Source organism: Aquarana catesbeiana, linkage group LG11 (genome assembly GCF_042186555.1).
Source record: "Aquarana catesbeiana isolate 2022-GZ linkage group LG11, ASM4218655v1, whole genome shotgun sequence".
NCBI classification, from domain to species: Eukaryota; Metazoa; Chordata; class Amphibia; order Anura; family Ranidae; genus Aquarana; species Aquarana catesbeiana.
In genome coordinates, this window is record NC_133334.1 from 99,503,194 (window position 1) to 99,529,042 (window position 25,849).

At 38.8% G+C, this 25,849-nt stretch overlaps 1 protein-coding gene across 1 annotated transcript in view; it reads right to left on the reverse strand.

The window, feature by feature from the left end:
* Positions 1–306: 306 nt before the first annotated feature.
* The window catches only part of LOC141111715 (mucin-2-like), a 108,839-nt gene continuing 83,296 nt past the window's right edge, over positions 307–25,849 (reverse strand). The window contains exons 21-24 of the mRNA XM_073603859.1: positions 20,433–20,561; positions 11,151–11,190; positions 7,054–7,177; positions 307–646 (exon numbers count right to left, since the gene is read on the reverse strand). Of these exons, the coding sequence (XP_073459960.1) occupies positions 394–646; positions 7,054–7,177; positions 11,151–11,190; positions 20,433–20,561 (546 nt within the window). The 3' untranslated portion in view covers positions 307–393. The remainder of the gene's footprint in view (positions 647–7,053; positions 7,178–11,150; positions 11,191–20,432; positions 20,562–25,849) is intronic.

A 25,849-nucleotide genomic window follows, 5' to 3' on the forward strand; every position in this document is an offset into this window, starting at 1 on the left:
TTATGGGTCCGATGCATGGATTAGGATGCAGAAAAACTGCGTTCTGATCCGTGCATCAGACCCACATGAATCTACAGTCAGGGATGAGCTTGGAGATCTATGCAGATGGATGCCTATCATTGATTTGAACAGGTCTGCATAAAACACTTGTGTATCCTTTGCAGGTGAAAACAGACTTTTGTATGGGTGTACAGATCGGTAAGTCTGTGTAAATGAGGCCTAAAGTGGAAAATGCCTTTAGGTTTAATGGCTGTTACAGCAATGAACAGTATTTACAATTAATCCTTAAAATAATACAGAAAACTATTATATGCCATAATTGCTTTAATTTCAAAACATACTGTAACATAATGAACAGGAGTTTACATATACTTTATAGAAATAGCCATGTACTTAGTTTATGGCTGCCTTTGAAAAGCCACATTTCCTGTCTCGATTGATGCGCCGAGCTCGGGCAGTTGTAAATGTTTTTTGTGGTTGCGATGATTCACAGTCAGTGCTGACGCAGTTACACTCCTCCACCTTAGGATAACTGAGTTCTTCTTGATGTCCATTGCTGCATTTCATCGTCACTTTTCTTTCTTTGGTCTTCACCTCCTGGCAACAGGTGCAATTGTGGGACATTTTACTGGCAGCCACCGAGTACCTACGTAGAAGATAAAAGTGAATCAATTATATTGATCACGGTGGTTTTACATAAATGTGTTATCGCTCTTATGCCCTGTACACACGGTCGGACATTGATCGGACATTCCGACAACAAAATCCGTGGATTTTTTTCTGACGGATGTTGGCTCAAACTTGTCTTGCATACACACAGTCACACAAAGTTGTCTGTAAATCCAATAGTTCTGAACGCAGTGACGTAAAACACGTAGGTCGGGACTATAAAAGCGGCAGTAGCCAATAGCTTTCCTCTCTTAATTTATTCTGAGCATGCGTGGCATTTTGTGCGTCGGATTTGTGTTCACGATCGGAATTTCCGACAACGGATTTTGTTGTCGGAAAATTTTATAGCAAGCTCTCAAACTTTGTGTGTCGGAAATTCCTATGGAAAATGTGTGATGGAGCCTACAATTACGACAACAAGGTCCTATCACACATTTTCCATCGGAAAATCCTATCGTGTGTACAGGGCATTACACAGTGGATAGCTGATTTAGGATAAATACATTTTATTAACTTTGGATTTTTTATATTTGTATTATTTTATTTTATATTTTATAGCAAGCCAGCTGACCTTGCAGTTTAGTTTACGTTTTTTCATGTTGTGGAAAAGATGGCTGCGAAACTCATAAAAAAAAGTGTGGAAACTTTTTGAAAAACCCTTATATTATTATTATTATTATTATTAGTATTCAAACTTCTTGGCTTGCTGACTCTTTAACACCTTCCTGCCCGGCCTATAGCAGATTGATAGCCGGGCAGGACTTTCCTCTTTCGGGGTGGACATTACTGCCCATCTGTACCATGTGATTAGCTTTGGCCAATCACAGCTTATCACAACAAAAGACACTGCATGAATCAGTTTGATTTAGTAAAAATGGTTTCTTATAATAATGAAATTCATTGGTATTAGCAATCATGTGTCAAGAAAAAAAATTCTAATCACTTCCCCAGAGTAGTACAGTGTTACTATGGTAACACTGTGTTTCTCTGGTCACAGCTTGTTAAAAAAAATCATAGAAAAAGAAAAAAAAATGTAAGGAAAAAGAAAAAAAAAACAATTGAAAAAAGTATATATATCTATATATCTCTATATCTTTAGAGATATATAGATATATATGTATATCTATATATACACACAGTATCTCACAAAAGTGAGTACACCCCTCTCATTTGTGTAAATATTGTATTATATCTTTTCATGTGACAACACTGAAGAAATGACACTTTGCTAAAATGTAAAGTAGTGAGTGTACAGCTGGTATAACAGTGTAAATTTGCTTTCCCCTCAAAATAACTCAACACACAGCCATTAATGTCTAAACTGCAGGCAACAAAAGTGAGTACACCCCTAAGTAAAAATTTCCAAACTGGGCCCAAATTGTCAATATTTTGTGTGGCCACCATTATTTTCCAGCACTTCTCTAACCCTCTTGGGCATGGAGTTCACCAGAGCTTCACAGGTTGCCACTGGAGTCCTCTGATGCTCAATAGGGTTTAGGTCTGGAGACATGCTTGGCCAGTCCATTACCTTTACCCTCAGCTTCTTTAGAAAGGCAGTGGTCGTCTTGGAGGTGTGTTTGGAGTGGTTATCATGTTGGAATAGTGCTCTGTGACCCAGTCTCCGAAGGGAGGGGATCATGCTCTGCTTCAGTAAGTGACAGTACATGTTGCCATTCATGGTTCCCTCAGTGAACTGTAGCTCCCCAGTGATGGCAGCACTCATGCAGCACCCAGACCATGACACTCCCACCACCATGTTTGACTGTAGGCAAGACACACTTGTCTTTGTAATTCTCATCTGATTGCTGCCACACACCCTTGACACCATCTGAACCAAATAAGTTTATCTTGGTCTCATCTGATCACAGGACATGGTTCCAGTAATCCATGTCCTTAGTCTGTGATCAAAGTAAGAGCACTACTTTGTGCTAAACTAATACATTAATAGCACAAAATAAATACCAATAGTGCCATCAGCCATAAAAAAATCAATGATATAAGTAAATAATAATAGTACATAGGGGATAAACGTGTATAGAGTTCATGAGCTTCAAACTCTGTAGTACTGCTTCAAAAAGAACAACACACGCTGCAGCTAGAGATACAGCTCGTGGAACCACAGAACCCGGCCACCCTCCTGAGCGCTTGTGACTTCTGTTATGGGAGTCCTGGATTTCTGGTGAGTGAGAGGGCACACAGAGGGGAGCACGGACCACACCGATTATCTTCTTAGCACTTGGCACTTTATTTTGCACATATTGAAAACTTTTTGAAGCAGAACTGCAAAGTTTGAATCTCATGAACTCTATACACATTTATCTCCTATGGACTATTATTATTTACTTATATCATTGATTTTTTTATGGCTAATGGTACTATTGGTATTTATTTTCTGTTATTAATGTATTAGTTTAGCACAAGGTAGCGCTCTTACTTTGATCACATATTTAAAGGCACACGCACTTTAAGAACAGCAACCTTATTATCAGTAATCATTTATAGTGCTCACACACTCTATTTGCGTCTTTTCTTTATCCATTAGCGCAGGAATTTATAGTTGTGTTACACACATCTATACTTATTTCTTGTCCTTAGTCTGCTTTTCTTCAGCAAACTGTTTCCGGGCTTTCTTGTGCATCATCTTTAGAAGGGGCTTCCTTCTGGGACGACAGTCATGCAGACCAATTTGATGCAGCGTGCGGTGTATGGTTTTAGCACCAACAGGCTGACCCCCCCACCCCTTCAACCTCTGCAGCAATGTTGGCAGCACTCATACGTCTATTTCCCAAAGACAACCTCTGGATCTGACACTGAGCACATGCACTCAACTTCATTGGTCCACCATGGTGAGGCCTCTTCTGAGTGGAACCTGTCCTGTTAAACTGCTGCATGGTCTTGGCCACCGTGCTGCAGCTCAGTTTCAGGGTCTTGGCAATCTTATAGCCTAGGCCATCTTCATGTAGAGCAACAGTTATTTTTTTTGGATCCTCAGAGAGTTTTTTGCCATGAGGTGCCATGTTGAACTTCCAGTGACCAGTATGGGAGTGTGAGAGAGATAACACCAAATTTAACACATCTGATCCCCATTCACACCTGAGACCTTGTAACATTTACAAGTCACATGACATCGGTGGGGGAAAATGGCTAATTGGGCCCAATTTGGACATTTTCACTTAGGGGTGTACTCACTTTTGTTGCCAGCGGTTTAGACAGTAATGGCTGTGTGTTGAGTTATTTTGAGGGGACAGAAAATTTACACTGCTATACAAGCTGTACACTCACTACTTTACATTGTAGCAAAGTTTGATTTCTTCAGTGTTGTCACATGAAAAAAAATAATAAAATATTTACAAAAATGTGAGGAGTGTACTCACTTTTGTGAGATACTATATACAGTGCTGTGAAAAAGTATTTTCCCCTTCCTGATTTTTTTATTTTTTTGCATATTTCTCACACTTAAATGATTCAGATCATCAAAAAATGTTAATACTACACAAAGATAACCCGATTAAATCCAAGATGCAGTTTTTAAATTTTTATTTAATTTATTAGGGGAGAAAAGCTGCTCAAACCTGCCTGGCCCTATGTGAAAAAGTAATTGCCCTCTCCCATGCTGAATAATGAATAAACTGTCATTAACCACAATTTTTTGGAAAGCTGAGTTAAATTTCACTTGCCACACCCAGGCCTGATTACTGCCAGACCCGTTGAATCAAGAAATTAAAGTGAAGCATGCTAACAGATCACAAAACGCCACATATCATGCCACAATCTAAAAAAACTCAAGAACAGATTAGAAACAAACATGTATCGGTGTAGGGAGGGTTTCAAAGGCATTTCTAAGGCTTTGGAACTCCAGTGAACCATGGGGAGAGCCATTATCCACAAATGGAGATAACTTGGAACAGTGGTGAACCTTCCCAGGAGTGGCCGGTCTACAAAAATTACTCCAAGAGCATGACGATGACTCATCCAGGAGGTCATAAAAGAACCCAGAACAACATCCTAAGAACTGCAGGCCTCACTTGCCTCAGGTAAGCTCAGTGTTCATGATTCAATAATAAGAAAGAGCCTGGGCAGAAATGGCATCTATGGGAGAGTTCCAAGGCCAAAGCCACTGCTGACTAAAAAGAACACAAAGGCTCATCTCACGTTTACCAAAAAACATTTGGTAAATGTGGTAGATTACCCCCAAGACTTTTAGGCAAATATTCTGTGGACTGATGGGACAAAAATCAAACTTTTTGGAAGGTGTGCGTCCCGTTACATCTGGCAAAAATTTATACAGCATTTCATAACAAGAACATCATACCAATAGTCAGACATGGTGGTGGTAGCGTGATGGTCTGGGGCTGCTTTGCAGCTTCAGAACCTGGACGACTTACCATAATTGATGGAACCATGAAGTCTGAGCTCTACCAGAAAATCCTAAAGGAGAATGTCCGGCCATCAGTTCGTGACCTCAAGCTTAAGTGCACTTGGGTTATGCAGCAGGACAATGATCCGAAACACAACAGCAAGTCCACCTCCAAATGGTTCAAATAAAGCAAAATGTAGGTTTTGGAGTGGCCTAGTCAAAGCCCGGACTTAAATCCAATTGCGATGCTGTATCATGACCTTACACAGGCCGTTCATGCTGGAAAACCCTCCAGTGTGGCTGAATTAAAACAATTCTGCAAAGAAGAGTGGGCCAAAATTGCTCCACAGCAATGTGAAAGACTCATTACCAGTTATCGCAAACGCTTGATTGCAGTTGTTGCCGCAAGGGTGGCACAACCAGTTATTAGGTTTAGGGGGCAATTACTTTTTCACATAAAGCCAGGCAGGTTTGGATAGCTTTTTTGCCTTAAATGAAACCATAATTTAAAAACTGCATTTTGTATTTACTCAGGTTATTTTTGTGTTGTAATAAAATTTGTTTGATGATGTGAGTCATTTAAGTGTGACACATATGCAAAAAAATTAAAAATCAGAAAGGGGGAAAATACTTTTTCACAGCACACAGCATTGTATGTATATATATATATATATATATATATATATATATATATATATATATATACACACATATACACTATATTACCAAAACTTTTAGGATACCCGCCTTTACACACCCATGAACTTTGATGGCATCCCAGTCTTAGTCCATAGGGTTCAATATTGAGTTGGCCCACCCTTTGCAGCTTTAACAGCTTTAATTCTTCAGGGAAGGCTGTCCACAATGTTTAGGAGTGTGTCTATGGGAATGTTTAACCATTCTTCTAGAAGCGCATTTGTGAGTTCAGGCACTGATGTGGACGAGAATGCCTGGCTCGCAGTTTCCGCTCCAATTCATTCCAAAGGTGTTCTATCAGTTTGAGGTCAGAACTCTGTGCAGGCCAGCCAAGTCCCTCCACCCCAAACTCACTCACCCATGTCTTTATGGACCTTGCTTTGTGCATTGGTGCAAATCATTTGGTGAAGGGGGAATTATGGTGTGGGTTTTTTTTCAGGGGTTGGGCTTGGCCACTTATTTCCAGTGAAGGGAACTCTTAAGGAGTCAGCATACCAAAACATTTTGGACGATTTCATGCTCCCAACTTTGTGGGAACAGTTTTGGGATGGCCCTTCCTGTTCCAACATGACTGCACACCAGTGCACAAAGCAAGGTCCATAAAGACATGGATGAGTGAGTTTGGGGCAACTGACCTCAACTCGATAGAACACCTTTGGGATGAATTAGAGCGGAGACTGTGAGCCAGGCCTTCTCATCCACATCAGTGGCTGACCTCACAGATGTGCTTCTAATAGTGCCCCATTGTTGGTGTCAGCAATAGGAATTACGCCCCATTGTTGGTGTCATTGGATGGAATAGTACTCAAAGCAAGCAAAGGGCCCCATCTAGCCCCCAGGCTGCAATTTGGAGACCACTGCTCCACTCGGACTACTTGAGGAACAGAGACCATTATTGCAAAGAACAACATGGTTCCTCTGGTCCTGTCCTGTATTCACCCATCTGATTTGATTGACAGCTGCATTTTGGAAAATCAAGTAACAAATGGATGATGAATTAGCAGAAGAGAAAGAGGATTAGGGTGGGAACAGAACTGCCTACTTCCTGGCCAAGAATGAAAATGAATACTTTGGTGAGGGAATGATTATATAACTTCCTTCAGATGATAGCATCTCTTCATTATCCCCTACTAAAGTCAAAGGAATAGACTAGGCATGAAAGGCTATAGATAATATTAAATATGGATAATGCAAAAGGTCACACAGATTTGCAAATACGCATACATGCATAATATTTAACTTTCAATTTTAGAGTGTTTGTAATAAAAAAAAAGATAAGTTCCTTAGCATAAATTTCTACAATTTGCTTATTTAATAGAATAATGATCTTACATGGAAAGGGTATTGCAAGATCCTTCACAATAAGTTATATTCACTATATCTTCTGATTGGCAGTTATTGTAAGATAGGTATTCCAATTTTTGATGCAACTTGCAGGACGGGCTGGTTTCAATACCTGTGGGGTTAATAAAAACACATCAAAAACAGCTCAGAGTTATAAAAGGATATGTTATCTGAAATTAACATAGGCACGTATGTATAAAGGATTTGCCTGCACAAACATTTGCCCACAATTCACTAAGCAGTATTTATACCTCTACAGTCATTGTATATTTGCCAAACATTCATCTGGTGGAAAATTAAATCTCTGACTTTTGCTAACATTTGTTCTTCAATGGATAAAAAAGGCGATTTCAGAAACATTCACTCTATTTATAAATGGATGATTGTTACAACTACGGCAGATATGCTGGTAATTCACTGGACACATTTGAAAACAAATTTTTCCTGGCTTGAGATGCCAGATCATAGCATTTTAAAATGGAAAGGGAGAGTGTTCAACCTGTACATTTAAGGTGAAAGTTGAACACTTTGTTATAGGGTGCATTTAATTAATCAAAAAATCCCCCCCCCCCCACTACAAGATGTAAAAATATAGTTCCTGCACCATGGAGACTGAACTGGAGACTGACTGAACTAAAACAAATTAGTTGCAATACATGGCTCAAATTTTGGCCGATTCAGCTGCAGGTGGCATTTTCGGCACAGCCCAGCTCAATAAAAGACAATCTAAAAATCGACTGAATTGGGGGGAAATTACTGACTAAACAGTGACTGCAGCCTATGAGATGCATTTACCGTTCCGGTATTTAGGCAGCTATGGATGCTGCGGCTGCTTGAATACAATAACCGGCAGTGGAGAGTTTTATATCAATGCTGTTAGCATGGATGGGGAAATCGACTGATTTCTCTCTTTCACTCTGCGGGCTAAATGAGAGAAAACTACACTCGTATAGCCTAAATGTGACATTTACTGATGTAATATTCCTAGCCAAAATTTTAGCATTACGCTTTATAATAAAGGTATACTTAGCCTAATCCATCCGGACCAGGTAGATTTTATGTCTATTTCACCAAATGGCTCCAGCTCTTGTATCAGCCCCCCTCAGATACAGATCAATGGTAGGGTCTCTGATCCTATCCCCCTCTCTAGAGGTACACGACAGGGATGCAAAATGTTCCCACTGCTCTACACACTGGCCGTAGAACCTTTGACAATTACTATCAGAACACATCCAGACATTAGAGGCCTTCATTCAGGTCCAGTAGTAAAAACTATTAGCCTCTATGTGGATGATATGCTTTTGTAGCAGGAGGATGCAGGTCCATCGCGATCAGCTGCTCTGCATCTCATTAAACGCTTTGGAGAGTTCTCAAGTTTACAAATCAATTGGACCAAATCCTTCCCTTAGACATAGGGGCTCCCACTGTTGGGCAGGCCTCCCTCCCTGTGATAAGAGTGAGTCAGATCAGGTATCTGGGCATCCAGATTTCTTCCTAGGATATTATATTAGGCTCCATCTCGAACCCCTTTACACAGTTCTTAAGTCCAAAATGCAGACATGGTCCGACTTCTCCTTGGAGTTATGGGGCACATTAATTTCCTGAAAATTATATTACTCCATAAGCTCCTTTATATAGTCTGACAAGCCCCTTTATATATCCTACCCTGCTTTTTAAAGTCAATAGGATCTCTACTTAACACATTTATTTATTTCTGTCACAAACTGTCATGGCATACCCTGAAAAGCCCCATGAATCTAGGTGGTACAGTCTTGCCTGTCTTTAACCTTCATTATATAGACTCACAACTTTACAATTTTTTTTATCTCGATAAGGGGGAGAGGGATAGATACATTACTTTATTATGTCCCAGAATTCCTCACCCCCTTATTCACCCCTTCCAGATTTTTCTGAGTGGCTCACACAATCCTATCTACCTGGGAGACCAGGGACAAATACTATTTCATCACTGTAAAATTTGGAATTTGGCCATGAGTCAAACAAATACTTCTCCATTTCATGCCCACACACCCTTTTGAAGTAACCTGCATTTAGCTGAATTATTATCAGTGCCCGATCATAGGCTATGGGTTGACAGGGAGGTTATATATATCTAACATGTTCTCTCCAATTTCGGGGTTAAATCATTTAAGAAACTTAAGATTTTGTATTACCCAAACATGTTTTTTCGTTATCTCCATTCCCTGTACCTGGTGGAGGTAATTATGGGCCCGGACCCTAAAAAGCTAATTTCTACATTTTATAGCTATCTTCTACTGCCAGCTGCTACTAACCTGGCTTAGCAATTAAAATCATGGTGGGTGGAGGATGTTGGGGAACTCGCTGTTGAAGACTGGGATGAGGTTCTAGAAACCTGTAAATTAGTATCTCTCAAACTTTCTAACCGCCTCACTCACCTGTACATTTTTTATAGGTCCTATCTAATGCCTATCCATTTATCTAAATATCAGTCACATTACAACCCAGAGTGCCCCAGATGTGGTGAGACCAGTGGCACCTTCTACCGTTTAATGTAGTCTTGTCCTGTTATCCAAGGGTACTGGACATAAGTTTTCAAATTCCTACATGACCAAATGGGCTCCCCACTAACCCTCTGCCCTAAGCAATGCTTATTGGACCTTCTTTTCACCTCAGAGGAAGATATTTTTCTACAAGAAACACGCTTTATGGCCAGAGTGTTAATGGCACCTCTGACCATCCAGCATTGGATTGTGACCATTAAAGCTATGTTACACTACATAAAAGTTCTATATGTTTATAGAGGGTGCCCAAATAAGTACCATAAGATATGGGATAGATGGTTGGAGAATACCTCTACATGAAAACTCATTTATTCAGGGAAGCCTATCCCACACCCACATAACTGTCCCTGAGCCACCCCCATCAAATCATTTTTTGCAGCTATTACCTTTTGTACCACCACCCCCTCCCTTTAGAATGTAAGCTCTACGAGCAGGGCCCTCCTGTACCTTTTGTATTGAACTGTACTGTAATTGTGTTGCCCTCCTTATACATTGTAAAGCGCTGAGTAAACTGTTGGCGCTATATAAATCTCGTATAATAATAATAATAATAATACATGTGTAGAGGATTAACAAACCACTATGTAAATGTTTACCTTATGGGTACAATCCACTATTCATTGTTTATCTTCCACTGAGCTACTTAACGGTCTGCACACCATATACTTCAATAGGTGCTATTGATGATTATCCATGTATCACTGTCATTATTCACTGTTTGTGTTTTTTGTATCACATGTGCTGTTAATTCTAACATTTTTACTTTGTATAAAACTGTTACCATTTGTCTTTCAATTATGATGCTTGTTGCACTGTAAGGTCCCTTTCACACGAGGCGGACTCCGTTTCTATGGAGTCCGCCTCGATCCGCCGGCTCAGCGGGAGATCAGTCCGTTGATCTCCGCTGAGCCGGCGGATGACAGGTCCCTCTCTGCTCACTGAGCGGGGAGGGGCTTGTCAGGCGCCGCTGCCGCCTATGGAGGGATCGGAAGAAAACGGGAAGCATGTCCGTTTTCGTCAGATCTCACCCGATCCGATCTGCCAGCGACAGACCTGGACGTAGGGCCATCCGTCTGCTTTTAGCGGATCGGACGGGGTCGGATGTCAGCGGACATTTCTCCGCTGACATCCGACGCTCCATAGACTAACATGGATCGCCCGTTCAGGTCCGCCGTCAAAACTGACAGGCGGACCTGAACGGTCAGATCGTGTGAAAGGGGCCTAAATGGTTTGTCTCTCTTTTCAACAAAGAGTTTTTTTTTTACATTTACTGGTTACATTTGTCTAAAGCTTACTGATCCTATTAGCTATACAGTGAGTGTGACTAGGGAGTGTCAAGTAAATGCTGGCTAATGTAACAAGGCTGAAATACTAACAGAATAGCATATCCGGTTGTCTCTATAGTTGATATTTTACTAAGCAATTAAATCCAAAGTAAACCAAGCTAATGCAGAATAGACAACTGCCACAATAGCACTTGGAAAAAAAAAAGAAACACAATAACTTCTACAAATTTGTACATTTCAATGAATAAGTACTTACATTGCTTACAGCAGCCATTCGGTGAAAGTTCAATGGTTCCCTGAAAAATATAAACAAGTTATATTTTTTAAAAATATATATTTTGGGTATGCTAGTAGGATACAAAAAATGATCATTGTAATAACCACTGGACACCAGACTAACCATTTTTGAAGTCCTGTAAGCTAAATATATACAGAAACATCAAACAGACTGAAAAAAGTCTTCCTCGCAGTACTCAAACTAAATAAATGTAACCTTTTAGAAAATCACAAGGTGAGAGGATAAAGCAGGGGACTGATCTCTGTCAGAGATTTGTGAACACAACTAAAAACTGCATAAGCACCAGCATGTACTGTGTTATCATAGAACCAGAAATAGATCCTGACCCTATAAAATTTCTGAACAAAGGGGGTTATTTACGAAAAGCAAATCCACTTTGCACTGCAAGTCGCTCTAAATCTAAGGGGTGGATCTGAAATGAGGGGAAGCTCTGCTGATTTTATCATCCAATCATGTGCAATCTAAAACGCTGTTTTTTATTTTCCTTGCATGTCCCCCTCGGATCTTTTTTTTTTTTTTTTTTCCACTTCAGCGAAAATTTTCCGAGAGACATTATTTCAACTTTATGTGTCAAACTTTATCTCTTCTCCTTTTTCACATCATTGTGGATTGTTTCCGTCACATCTTTATTATTTTTCCCTTCTAGGATATTCTTAAATATTTTTAAAAACCGGCGACAAACCGCCTTCTATAATTATAAACCCTATTATTATCTTATTCTCTCTCAGTTCCTCTTATTTCCCCCCACCCCCCCTCCCCCTCCCCTGTGTCTGGTCCGTTCCTTTATGTTATTTATTTATCCACTTGGCTCTGCACCTGTTCTTTCTTTTATCCTATCTAAATAAATATCCGAGACTTTGTAGTTTTTCCAACTTTCCCATCTACTATTATCCCCTTTCTCTCCTCCTTCCATTTTGTAGTGATAATCTATTTCCTTTAGCCAGTTTCTAATGTCTGGTTTTCCACTTTTTAGCCAATTCTTGGGAATTAAGGCCTTGGCCGCATTCAGGAGGTTAGGTATTATTGATTTTCTATATTGTTTCTTAGGTTTATTGTAGATATGGAAGAGGCATGTCCAAATATTTTGTTCTATTTCTTCTCCAGTTATTTCCTTTATGTTGTTTAACACTTCCTTCCAGTACTCCATTATTATTGGGCATTCCCACCATATGTGTATGATCGTTGCTATTTGGCCACATTTTCTCCAACACAAGGAGGTTCTATCTTGATGGAATCTGTGTATTCTTACTGGGGTCATATACCATCTTGATACTAGTTTATAATTCATTTCTATGGTCTTCATGTCCCAGGCCTTATTATATCCCATTTCTATCATTTTTTCCACTTTTTGGTTATCTATTTTTAAATTCATTTCTTTTTCCCATTGATTTATATATTCTGGTCTTTCTTGTGCTTCCAAATCTGTCAGTATACTATAAATTTTTGATGTTCCGTTTTTTAATGGTGTTTCATTGCTACATAGCTTTTCCAGTGCAGTTAATTTTGTTTCATCTCTCAGTGGGTGTGGTATTGTGCTTACTAGGTGCCTTATTTGAATATAATTCCATTCATTCATCTTCCATCCATTCCTTTCCTCTATTTCTACTCGTGTTCTTATTTTGCCATTTCTAGTGATATCTTTCAGTCGTGGGTTACCTATTCCTTGAATTTCAAATATTTCCCTCCCAGGGGTGAAGAGATTTGATCCTGTGAGTGCTAATAGTGGTGAATTATATTTCCATTCATTCTTTAAGTGAATGGTGTCCCAAATTTTAAATACATTTTTTGTTATTTCGTGCGTGTCGGTGTCCAATATTCTATATTTCCGTGGAATCCAAATATTCTTATGTAGTGTGGCTCCACTTATTGTGTTTTCCATTTCCACCCATTTTTTTTCATTTTTCTCATTTGTCCACTCTAACATTCGTGTTAAAACTATGGCTTTATAGTACCTATTTATATCTGGGACGGCAAGACCCCCATGCTCCTTTTTCCTTGTGATCAGCGTGTATTTAATTCTTGGTTTTTTATTAAGCCATATGTATTTTAGCAGGATTGTTTTAATTATTTTAAAAAAGCTCTGCGGGATTTTTACTGGTAACATCTGTAATCTGTAATTTATTTTAGGTAATATCGTCATCTTAAACATATTTATTCTTCCAATCCATGAAAGTGGCTGTATTCTTAACTTTTTCATTTCTTCTTTGACCTCATTGATCAGTGGAATAAAGTTTGCCTGATAAATTTTTTCGACTCTAGGAGTTATTTTAATTCCAAGGTGATTGAGTTCTTTTACCCAAGTGAATGGGAATTCTTTTTGTAAAAACTGAACTTCCTTTTCCTCTAGACCTATGTTTAATATTTCCGTTTTTATTGGATTAATTTTGAAGTTTGACAGTTCTCCGTATTTTTTAATTTCTTTCAGTATGTTTGGGAGTGACACTCTTGGGTTGGATACGTACATCAAGATGTCGTCCGCGTAGGCAGCGATCTTATGCTCTTTTCCTCCTAGTTTCGCTCCTTCTACCTCTTTGTTATTGCGGAGTGTTACTAATAGTGGTTCTAAGGCCAATACATATAATAGTGGAGACAGTGGACAGCCTTGCCGTGTTCCATTGTGCATCTTAATTTTTGGAGAGAGTCTACCGTTTACTTTTACGACTGCTGTCGGGCCATTATACAAATTTGTTATCAGCCATGAGGGAGGGAGGAGCCTGGTAATGGCTCTGTGCACGGCGTGAGGATCCTGAGAACCCTCTCCCTGCAGCTGAGAGGAATGATCGGCCTGATGAGAAGGTGTAGGTAGCTTCCCTCCCCGCCCCCCCTGCTCATCACTCACTGAGCTGTCTTGTGGAGTAAGCCAGAGGAAGTTTGTACCTGCGTCTGACTGCAACAAGCTGTAGTGAGCGTCCCTTTTTGTCCCAAATTCAACAACAACTAAAAGATAAGTACCGTATTTTTTTTTTTTTTTTTTGGCTTTTTTTCTATTGCAATTGTCTTGAAGTGAAAAGGCAAAGGAAAAGTAATGGAGCAAGAGAAAGGGAAAGGGAAAGAACATATTGAAATAAAACGAAATAAAATGGAATAAAAAGCGAAAGTAAATGAAGGCGAAAGAGCTGAAAAAGTAGAATCAAGTGAGCTAAGAAAAACAATAAAAACAGGGGGGGGAACAGGGGAGAAGGAGAAGGTGAATGAGAGACAAGCCAACGGAAGAGTTGTCTCCCAGCCCCCACCTGTTTGCTGCTGCTGCTGCAGTAGCTCCCTTTCTTGTGATCCTTTTTTTTTTTTTTTTTTTTTTGGTCTTTTTTTTGTTTTTGTTTTTTGCAAATGGTATTAACTATAGGCTCGATAGTATAAACTATAGAATAAGAAGAAATTTCATAGTAACAAAATGTGGAACATATAAGCTCATACTGGAACTATACTGCTGAACATATAAATCATCTTGCTGAATACTTGAATTAGATTGCATTATACCGCTAAAACATTTGAATTATTTTTATGAGCACCTGGGCCCTCATGCACATGGGCTGTTGGGAGAACGTTGTGAAAACGCTAGTGTCTTTGCAGTGACTTTTTTTTTTTTTTTTACTTTTTTCAGCGTTTTTGCAATAGCGTCTTTGAGCGTTTTTGGAGCGTTTTTTTTTTGTTTTTGTTTTTTCCTCCTCTTTTGGCTCTTCTATTGCAATTGTCTTGAAGTGAACAAGCAGGGGAAAAGGCGAAAGAGCTGAAAAAGTAGAATCAAGTGAGCTAAGAAAAACAATAAAAACAGGGGGGGGGAACAGGGGAGAAGAGAAGGAGAAGGTGAAAGAAAGACAAGCCAACGGAAGAGTTGTCTCCCAGCCCCCACCTGCCTGCTGCTGCTGCTGCTGCTGCTGCAGTATCTCCCTTTCTTGTGAATTTTTTTTTTTTTTTTTTTTTTTTTTTTTTTTGCAAAGGGTACTAATTATAGGCTTGATAGTACAAACTATAGAATAAGAAGAAATTCCATAGTAACAAAATGTGGAACAAATAAGCTTATACTGGAACTATACTGCTGAATATATAAATCATCTTGCTGAATACTTGAATTAGATTGCATTATATCGCTAAAACATTTGAATTATTTTGCTGAGCACCTGGGCCCCCATGCACACGGGCTGCTGGAAAAGCGCTGTGAAGACGCCGGTGTCTTTGCAGTGACTTTTTTTTTTTTTTTTTTTTTTTAACTTTTTCCAGCTTTTTTTCAGCATTTTTGCAATAGCGTTTTTGAGCGTTTTTGAGCCTTTTTTTTTTTTTTTTTTTTTTTTTTTTTTTCCAGCTTAAGAACGCTTAAACAATTGAACAGCACTAAGGAATGCTTAATGTATTTAAGGTAGTAACATAACTTCTGGAAAACGGGGACCACTCATATCTCATTAATTTATTTCTATTATTGGATTGTGGGGAGGATGCCGGGTATGAGAACGGAATAAAAGAAATATTAGTAAAAATAAGTCAATTTAAAAAGGCTGGGAGATTTTTTCATCATTAAGAAATCCCAATCAAGGGGTATTCTGGAAGGCAGCTTTGAAGATCTTATAAATCCAGCCATAGAAACAAACATGAAGGGGAAAACAACAAGAAGTGCGGGAGCAATACCGAAATCACCTAGGACCAGCCTAGGCCCAAGTCCAGGCCCTATGAACAGGTATATACAGCAAGGAATCGGAGAAGGAGAGAAACAAGTGGGTTCAAAGGGCAGACAAATAGATACAAAAGAGAAGGACAACAAGGATAAAAAAGGCCAGTATAAAGTACAAACAGAAACCAGCCACCTCTCAGAACCCAGAATGGAGCCAGAAATGGGAGAGGAAGACAGAGGAAAGGAGGAAGGACAACAAGGGCCACAGTTGCCAACAAAACAGGATATGGAAAAAATGTTTGCGGCACTAGAGAATTCCCTAAAAGCAGAGATGTCAACACTCCATAAAGATATGGGATATATGTTAAACAGAGTGGAAGAAGTAGAGATCAAAGTAGACCTACATCAAAAAAACATAAAGGAACTAGAAGATGAAATAAAGAAATTAAAACGGGAACAACAGGAACAATCATATAAAATAGAAGAGCAAGAAAATAGAGATAAAAAGAAAAACTTGAGAATACGTGGGTTACCGGAAACAGAACAAGCAGAAAATCTAATAGAAAAAATGAACAATCTCTTCAACCAAATCTTGGGAAAGGAAACAACTAACACAATAGGAATAGAAAGTGTCTTTCGAGTAAAAAAACCTCAAAGGTTTGCAAGGGAAACACCTAGAGATGTAATCGTACGCTTTGAAAAATGGGAAGAAAAAAAACAGATCTGGATAAACCTAAAGTGGAAAACACAAATAGAGTTTGCGGGAGGTAAATTACAAATATTTCAAGACTTATCTCAAGAAACGTTGAAAAGACGACGGATACTAAAGCCATTATTAGAAATCCTCCGGGAGCAAGAAATTCAATACAACTGGGGTTTTCCAGCATGTCTAATAGCAAGGAAAAACGGAATAAGTGCGAGGCTAAGACATGTGGAGGAGATTCCGGACTTTTGCAACAAACTAGAAATCCCCTCCCCAGAACTGGAAAAATACGCAAATAGTCAGGAGCGAATAACGGCAAGAGATGACCTACAGTGGCAAGTAAATTCAAGGATCAGACATCAAGATGTGGACTCTCGAGGAAATTAATATCTGAGAAAATACCACACAACGGTGCAAGGGGCCTTAGAGTGGAAAGGGGGGGGGGGGGCTGGGGTTGATGGGATGGGAAAAAAAGGAAAGTGAAAGGATTGGTAAAACACAACAAAAACGCAGGGAGAGGGAGACAGGGACTCACGGAGTGGACAGGGGGTCGCCCTATTAGTGCTTAGGCAGGGGGGTAATAGGGTGTCTTACAGAGCTCCGCCTCACAATAAATAGAGCAGAGGGGGCAGAGCGTGCCCCACAAAACAAAGTAAAATGCTCTCAGCTCTAGAGAATATGGGGGTAAAAAACCCATATCAGAAAAAAGGGAGGGGGAGGGTGGGAGGAGGGAGGGGAGGGGGAGGGAGGGTGGGGAGGGAGAGGTCTGAGTCACATGAGTGGTTACATAGGCACACCTATTCTGAGACAAGAGATGAGGAGACCCCGTGCGTCCGCTGGGTGTCCCCTCCATCCGGTCTCCTAGGGGGACCGCGTGGGGGGGAGGGCCGGAGGACGGGCGGGGAAGAAAAGGCACAAGAATGGAAAATGTAAACAGCATAAAAATAATCTCTTACAATGTCCGAGGACTAAATTCCCCAGGGAAGAGAAATATCATCCTCCGAGAACTAGAAAAAAGTAAAGCAGAAATAATTTTCCTACAGGAGACGCATATAACCCAAAACTCAAGTGCCAAAATTTATTCAAGAAACATACCAACATGGTATCAAGGAGACTCGCCAATAAGAAGGGCCAAAGGAGTAGCCATCGGTATAGGGAAAAATGTACGTTTTCTAATAGATCAAAGGAAAATAGACCCGGAGGGTCGATATCTTTTTATTACAGGAACTATACATGGGGTAAAATATACATTGGCCAATGTCTACTGTCCTAATAAGAACCCTAAAAAATATTTGATAGATATAATTAAAATACTAATGGAATTCAAGCAAGGGAAATTAATACTAGCTGGAGACTTCAACTTCAGCATGGATAATAAAATGGACAGTACCTCAAGAGTAAGGGACAAAGAGGTAAATCAACTAAAGAAATTAAAAAGAACATTATATGAACAACAACTAATAGACCCTTGGAGAATTCAGCACCCCAGCACAAAGGACTACACATTCTACTCAACAGTACACAAAATTTACTCCAGATTGGATTACATCATGGTCGAACATAGAAACTTGGAAGAAATAGAAGAAACAAAAATAGGCATAATAACCGCCTCAGATCACAGCCCAGTAATCTTGAGAATGAAAATAAAAGGAGAAGTCCTTGAAAGGGGTCCATGGAGAATCAACGAAACTTTATTAGAAGACAGTGAGACCGAAATAAGCATCATAGAAGAAATTAAAAGATATTTTGAAGAAAACGATACACCAGAAGTATCGAAAGCAACAATATGGGAGGCGCATAAATCTGTTATTAGGGGCAAGTTAATAGCTATAGGGGCAAGAAAAAAACAGGAAAGGAAAACAAACATGCAACAAATAATTAAAGAAATTTATGAATTGGAACGAAAACACAAAAATCAAGTAAACAACAAAATCTTCGGCATACTATCTCAAAAGAGAGAGCAATTAAAAGACTGGATGGAACAAGAAGAAAGGAAGGACTACAACAGAGTAGTACAAGAAAAATATAAATGGGCTAATAAACCAGGAAAATACCTAGCAAATCTGGTAAAAAAAAAGAAGTCTTTGAATTACATTGAGAAGATCAAAAATGAAAAAGGAGAAGTGGTAAATAAAACCACAGATATAGCGATAACATTTCAAAAATACTTCAGCTCCCTTTATGCAATAAAAGGACAGGAAAGTTGGAAAGAAGCGAATACAAGAACAAAGAAGATACAAGAATATTTAAAAAAAGCAAACTTACCAAAACTAAAAATAGACCAACTAGAAGAATTGGAAAAAAATATTACGCATGAAGAGGTAAAACTGGCATTAAAGGAAACTCCCGTAGGAAAAAGCCCAGGACCAGACGGGTTTACGGTCAAATACTATAAAAAATTTGAAGAACAGCTGACTCCAAAACTATTAGAATATATGAATTCCTTAGGGGAAGATGAAGAAATAAGAAGTGAATCGTTATTAGCTCATATTACAATACTACCAAAAGAAGGGAAAGACAAAGTTAACTGCTCAAGCTACAGGCCAATAGCCCTATTGAACGCTGATACGAAGCTGTACTCCAAGATCCTGGCCACTAGGATAAAAAAACTAATCCCACTGTGGATCAACCCGGACCAAACTGGTTTTGTCCCGGGGAGAGAGGGGCGGGACAACAGCCTAAAATCATTATTGATGTTGCACAAGAAGGTGCAGAATGAGACCCCAGTTCTATTCCTGTCATTGGATGCAGAAAAAGCATTTGACAGGGTAGACTGGGGTTTCATGATGGATACATTGCGGCACTTGGGTATTGGGACAAAAATGATGAAGTGGTCCCCCTCGGATCTACAGCAACTTTACTTCCAAGTGCAGTTGCAGTGCAAAGTGGATTTTCCTTTTGTAAATAACCCCCAAAGTGTCATCTTACTTCAGGAAAGAAAATCATATGAAGGCATTGTGATCTCTGTGAAAGGTAGTAATACCTGTAATAGGGCGTACACACGGTCGGACTTTGTTCGGACATTCCGACAACAAAATCCTAGGATTTTTTCTGACGGATGTTGGCTCAAACTTGTCTTGCATACACACGGTCACACAAAGTTGTCAGAAAATCCGATCGTTCTAAACGCGGTGACGTAAAACACGTACGTCGGGACTATAAACGGGGCAGTGGCCAATAGCTTTCATCTCTTTATTTATTCTGAGCATGTGTGCCACTTTGTCCGTCGGATTTGTGTACACACGATCGGAATTTCCGACAACGGATTTTGTTGTCGGAAAATTTTATATCCTGCTCTCAAACTTTGTGTGTCGGAAAATCTGATGGAAAATGTGTGATGGAGCCTACACACGGTCGGAATTTCCGACAACAAGGTCCTATCACACATTTTCCGTCGGAAAATCCGACCGTGTGTACGGGGCATTAGTGTTACACTTACACTGCATGCATACCCTTAGCATGAAGACATATCTAATATAGGGGCCCCTTTAAAATTTGGAATTCTTTTGGGTCGACAAGTGGAGCTAGAGGCACTTTTCTACATGTTTTTAGAGATTGCTTAGTCCCTCCATTATAAACTATTGTTGACCAAATTCCACAGCTCAAGCTGAATTATAAACACAGGTGAATAAATCATAGCAATGAGTCATTTCAGTAAATGAACCCTTATCAGAGTGTTTTATTCAGACAAAGAGAGCCTCAGAGCAGGTAGTTACACATTTGTCTGCCTCTTTAGATAACTCAGAGTGCTTTGGTAATCCTTTGTCATATATTAAATGTTTTCTGTTATACAAATACTGTATATACAGTATGATGTTCCAAAATGATATAAAAACAGTTTCTAAAAGTATAAGCTTAAAAAAAATAGATACAATTAACATTACAAAAAAAAGGTTAGTTTCATTTTAAAAGCAATGAGTAATATTTTACTTACAGGTACGCAGTTATCTTCATTGAAGTACGGGCACGGGGTTTGTGAGACTGATGTGCTGAACTGACCATTGATCACAGTACAGTTGTACACTGTACAAGAATCATACTCTGACTTTCTTGACTCTCCAGGCTACAAAAAAACAAGAGATTGGAAAACTATGATTTACTAGCATCAATAATCTTTATAAACAAGCCTATAAATAAGTGTTATGTTACGCCACACAGTGTAAGGGACCAGAAAACATACAGATTGGTCATGTTTATTTAAAAACATCTACAATTACAACATACTGTATAAACACATACTGTGTTTTGACGTACATTCTTCCTATGCACTGTTTTACTCTAAACTAATCCCACATAAATGATATCCTTGCCTAACCCTTTGGCCCTTTATTGTGAGGGTCTCTGGGGCCCCAGCAGACAGTATTCTGTGTTGTGGTGCTTGCTTAATCCAGTAAGGAAAAAAAAATATTTGGACTGGATTTAAAGGGTAACTCCACTTTCATGGCAAAAAAAAATAATATAGCGTATACAATTGCCACACAAGTCATATTGCTATTGAATGTTATTAAAAATTACATTTTTTTTAATCTGCAGCGCTGTCATTTTCTGTCAAATGCAATGAAATATGGCTACCTGGAGGCATTCTGTAAACAGATGGTGTACAGAACGCCTCCCAGATATGTAATTTCCTGCTTATGTGATTGGCTTACTGATTTTCACAAAAGTCTGCACTAAGATACAAATTTGATTTTGGAAATGCCCTGCAACAAAAAATTTCATTTTTGGTGAGATACTCCCAAGGGTACATCACATCTAAAGGGATGCAGACCCTGCCAACTTCTTCATTAGAGCCCTGCAGGTGTAGCAGCTGATTGATAATTACAAAATCACTCCCATATAGGTTCACTTTTCACATGGACACAGACAAACAAACAGCTATTTCTTCAGAATAACAAAAGGAAGGACTCTGCAACAAAGTTTGTTAAAATCCCTGCAATCTACAAAGATCACCCAGAATGGAATTTTTTTTTCTCAACAAAAGCAAAAGTGGAATTACTCTTTAGGTAGTTAAAAGATTTTATGGTTTATTTCCTTCACACACTTACTTTTTCTATGTTGTCCATGCTTTTTTATCTTTTTTTATTTGATCTTTTACAATGGATCTTGCTGAGAGTGCAGAGAGAAATATCAAATGTGGCCCAGGTAATTTTTAAAAAGGTAGTTTGTACCCCCCATGACGGATGGTGTCTCAGGGACCCCCTTAATAGTCGGAATAAGTGACTCCTATTGCAGCTATACTATGAATAGAGGATTTGAATCCTGAACCTATTGACACTGTGAGATCTTTTTCATGACTGAAAGCTGGTATCTATACTCACTCATAACTACCACTCGGGAGGTTTTAAGACCACATATCCGCTTTGTAGGGAGGACTATTATTTGAACCGTTCAGGTTTGATCCAAACCCCTTCAGGGACCATCCTCTGACAGCGCCATCTATTGTTCTTGCTGCAATATCGCCACCTTTGCCTGAATGTGATGCTGTTCACCCCACTTTTGAATACAAATCCTCCTATATAAATTACCCCTGATGAAAGGAATTTAAAACCTGAAACCTGTCGGGTACCGCTAGGACTTATCCCGGATGTCGGACACCGGAAAGTACTAAAGGACAATGGAGTGATACCTACTATATATATGTATCTAAAATATATAAAAAGTGTTTTCTTCTGTGACATACATAATCCTAAAATTGGACCAAAGTGAAAAAAACAGTGGCGCTATCTTGAAACCTAATATTTTCACCCTTAGAGTGAACCCTTTAACTAAATGAACATACAAATGTAGATAGAATGCAAATATATATAATGAACACCAAGTGACAAGTGAAAAATATATAAAAAGTGCACAACAACTGATTATATTGAAAAAAAATTTGCATAAAAAAATTGCATAAAAAATACATAAAAAAACTTAAATAAAGTCTGTATAAAGTGATGTCTTCTTTGCAGCTTCCACCACACCCAGGTGCTGAGTGAGCCCACTCCCTAAAGAAATTCACTCACCAACTCCAATTGCCCACACTCTCGTGTAAGGCTTAAGTGCTTTTTATAACCAAACAGGAAGGATCACAACGGCAAACCAAACATATGTGTGCAGGAATCGTTCCACATGTAAATGAAAAAAGTGCTCCAATAGTGTAAATCGTATAACCAGTTTATTGAAAAACACACACAATCTTCAATGTTTAAATTCATACTTTCCAAATTCAAAAAACGCAGAGTAAAACTTCCAAAGCACAATGAACTCCAAAGCACAGCACAGCAAACAATTGGATACCACAGTTAAGGGTTGCGGTCACAGAGCGGCTGGCCATCGAGGAGTAGGTGAGAGAAGTGATCTGACGCCTGCATACCTCGGGTCTGCCGTGACTGCAACCCTTAACTGTGGTATCCAATTGTTTGCTGTGCTGTGCTTTGGAGTTCATTGTGCTGTGGAAGTTTTACTCTGCGTTTTTTGAATTTGGAAAGTGTGAGTTTAAACATTGAAGATTGTGTGTGTTTTTCAATAAACTGGTTATACGATTTACACTATTGGAGCACTTTTTTCATTTACATGTGGAACGATTCCTGCACACATATTTGGATGTTTGGTTTGCCGTTGTGATCCTTCCTGTTTGGTTATAAAAAGCACTTAAGCCTTACATGAGAGTGTGGGCAATTGGAGTTGGTGAGTGAATTTCTTTAGGGAGTGGGCTCACTCAGCACCTGGGTGTGGTGGAAGCTGCAAAGAAGACATCACTTTATACAGACTTTAAGTTTTTTTATGTATTTTTTTTATGCAATTTTTTTTTGCAAATTTTTTTTCAATATAATCAGTTGTTGTGCACTTTTTATATATTTTTCACTTGTCACTTGGTGTTCATTATATATATTTGCATTCTACATTTGTATGTTTATTTAGTTAAAGGGTTCACTCTAACGGTGAAAATATTAGTAATAATAATTTTCAAGATAGCGCCACTGTTTTTTTCACTTTGGTCCAATTTTAGGATTATGTATGTCACAGAAGAAAACACTTTTTATATATTTTAATGTTCAAGGTGGCAGCTTTAGATTTTCTGTAAAATTCCTTTGTGTACTCCGAGGCGCAGTTGTGGTAAGCAAAGTATAGGTGGACAGTGATACTTTGAATATCAACTTTTGGTGTGATATATATATGTATCATATCATTTATTGCAAGATTATACATTTTGTGTTTTTTGTTATTTTGTATATTTTATTTTCATTTTTATAGCAATCATGTCTTTGTTTATGTCTGTTTCTACAATCATCATGTCCAGATGATTTTTTTATAGCATCTATATGTCATGTGTCAATGTAAAGTTAATGACACCCACAGATCGGTTTGCAGACCGCAGTATGATCTGTGAAATGGTACAGGAATCGGATTGCATAGGTGTGAACACCCATGTGATCCGATTCCAGTGCGAACAAAAAAAAAAGGGTCCTGTACCATATTGGTCTGAATACGATGCAAATTCAGCCATACAAACTGTATGGCTGAATTTGAATCGCACGGACATTGTATTTGATCTGCACAGCAATGCGGTGTGAATCACATGCAATATCTGTATTCGCACCAGTGTGAACCCAGCCTGAAGGTTTAGCTGGGATCCAAGACCTATCGTTGGGCCCAATGGCTTTCCATTTTACCAGGTACTGTATGACATAATGGCTCTTACAACATTTCATCTACCTCATACTGTTTTCTTAATTGACAAAAATAGAGAAGGGGGGCTGGAATCCTATTGTGAAGATTGGAGTGGACTTTCTTGAGAAGAAACATGTAAGGGACATCTGGAATTCCTATACCGGATAGTAACTTGAGTTGGAATGTCACTGGATTAATCTTTTTGAGGATTACATATGGAATGTTAAAATTGGGGCAGAGCTTCTTATTGGATAAACAGACCCTGCCCCCAATCTCAAAGTCTGGAGTTTTGAAATGTCTATTGTCTTGTGTAGTTTAGGTTAGAGTGTGGACGAGTTTGGACTCTTGTCAGGTTTTTATTACTGTGTGCGTCCCACTTTGGAGATTCACTCCCTCTTTCTCTTTAAGCGGAACTTCACTCTCCCAATCAACATTGATTATTTATAATCATGCTGGTAGCATTAGTAAATAGATAGGAAAATGTATCATATTAACATGTTTTTGTTTTACATTTCTTCAGTTACTTCCTGTTTTTTTTTGCCTAGGTAAATTATGTCATACATCCCAGGATTCTTCAGGAGGGCAGGGGGTTTTCTCAGTTAAGCTCACTCTCCTGCATGCATGCTTGAGCTAAGGGCAAAGGGATTCCAGGAAGTAAATTCTGCATGAATCATGTGCCCTCACTCAAGATGACCACAGCCAGAAATGCTAGGGGGTGTTTTTCAAAGTGATTTCTCAACAAAATATATAATGGAGACATGGATGGATGGTGGAGTTTGCTTTGAATATTAAAAATGAATTAAACAGTGTTTTTCATTTGTGGTGCTCAGGTGCAGTGACGATCTGTTTTAATGTCAGTTTCAAGACAGAAAATGCTGGGAAAAGTAACATTTAAAATGTTCGTTATATTATGAGATTAGAGGAAATCTCACAATATCTGGCCTGGGGACTACAGCAAAAGTTGGACTTCCAGTCACTTTAGTGTGATTTCCTGTCACTTCCTTGTGTATCTATGGTACATGATGTGGCTGGAAATCTCCCCAATGGTGGGCAGAAACTTGACAAATTAGAATTGCATTATCCATAGGGTGGCATAAAACAGTGTGCACTGAGCAGTAATTCTCATTATCTAATCAGGACTCATCACCATTACTCTATCTACTGCAAACTATCAGATGCTGAAATCTGATTGGTTAGTATGGCTTTCTGAATGTCTATTAAAAATGATGTAGAAGTCAGCTGAATATTATGGAAAATTAGGAATACATATTTTGACCTTGCAGGCACTTAAAACAGAAGATATCTGCAAGTCTCACTTCCATCACAAATCCCCCATCCAAAAAAACAAGAATAACTTTAATGCAAATCATTCCTTTATGCCCCATGTTGTCAACTATACAGCCAGAACTATACAGCCAGAACTATACAGCCAGAACTGTTGGTTTGTACAGCAATGCAGATATGGCCTAATATTAGAAAGCCACTTATTCCAAACAGCTTTATTAGGCTTGTTACCTATATATATATATATATATTGGTTTCTTTGATAAGGCTTATGGACCAACACAACGCTACAAGTAGACGGGTTAAAAAAGAAGCTGAAACAGAAGATATCTAAATGTCTCAATTCACTGATTTAAATAAGAAGGAATGGATTCAATTATTTAGGATAGTTGGCAGTGCAATATATGAACCTAG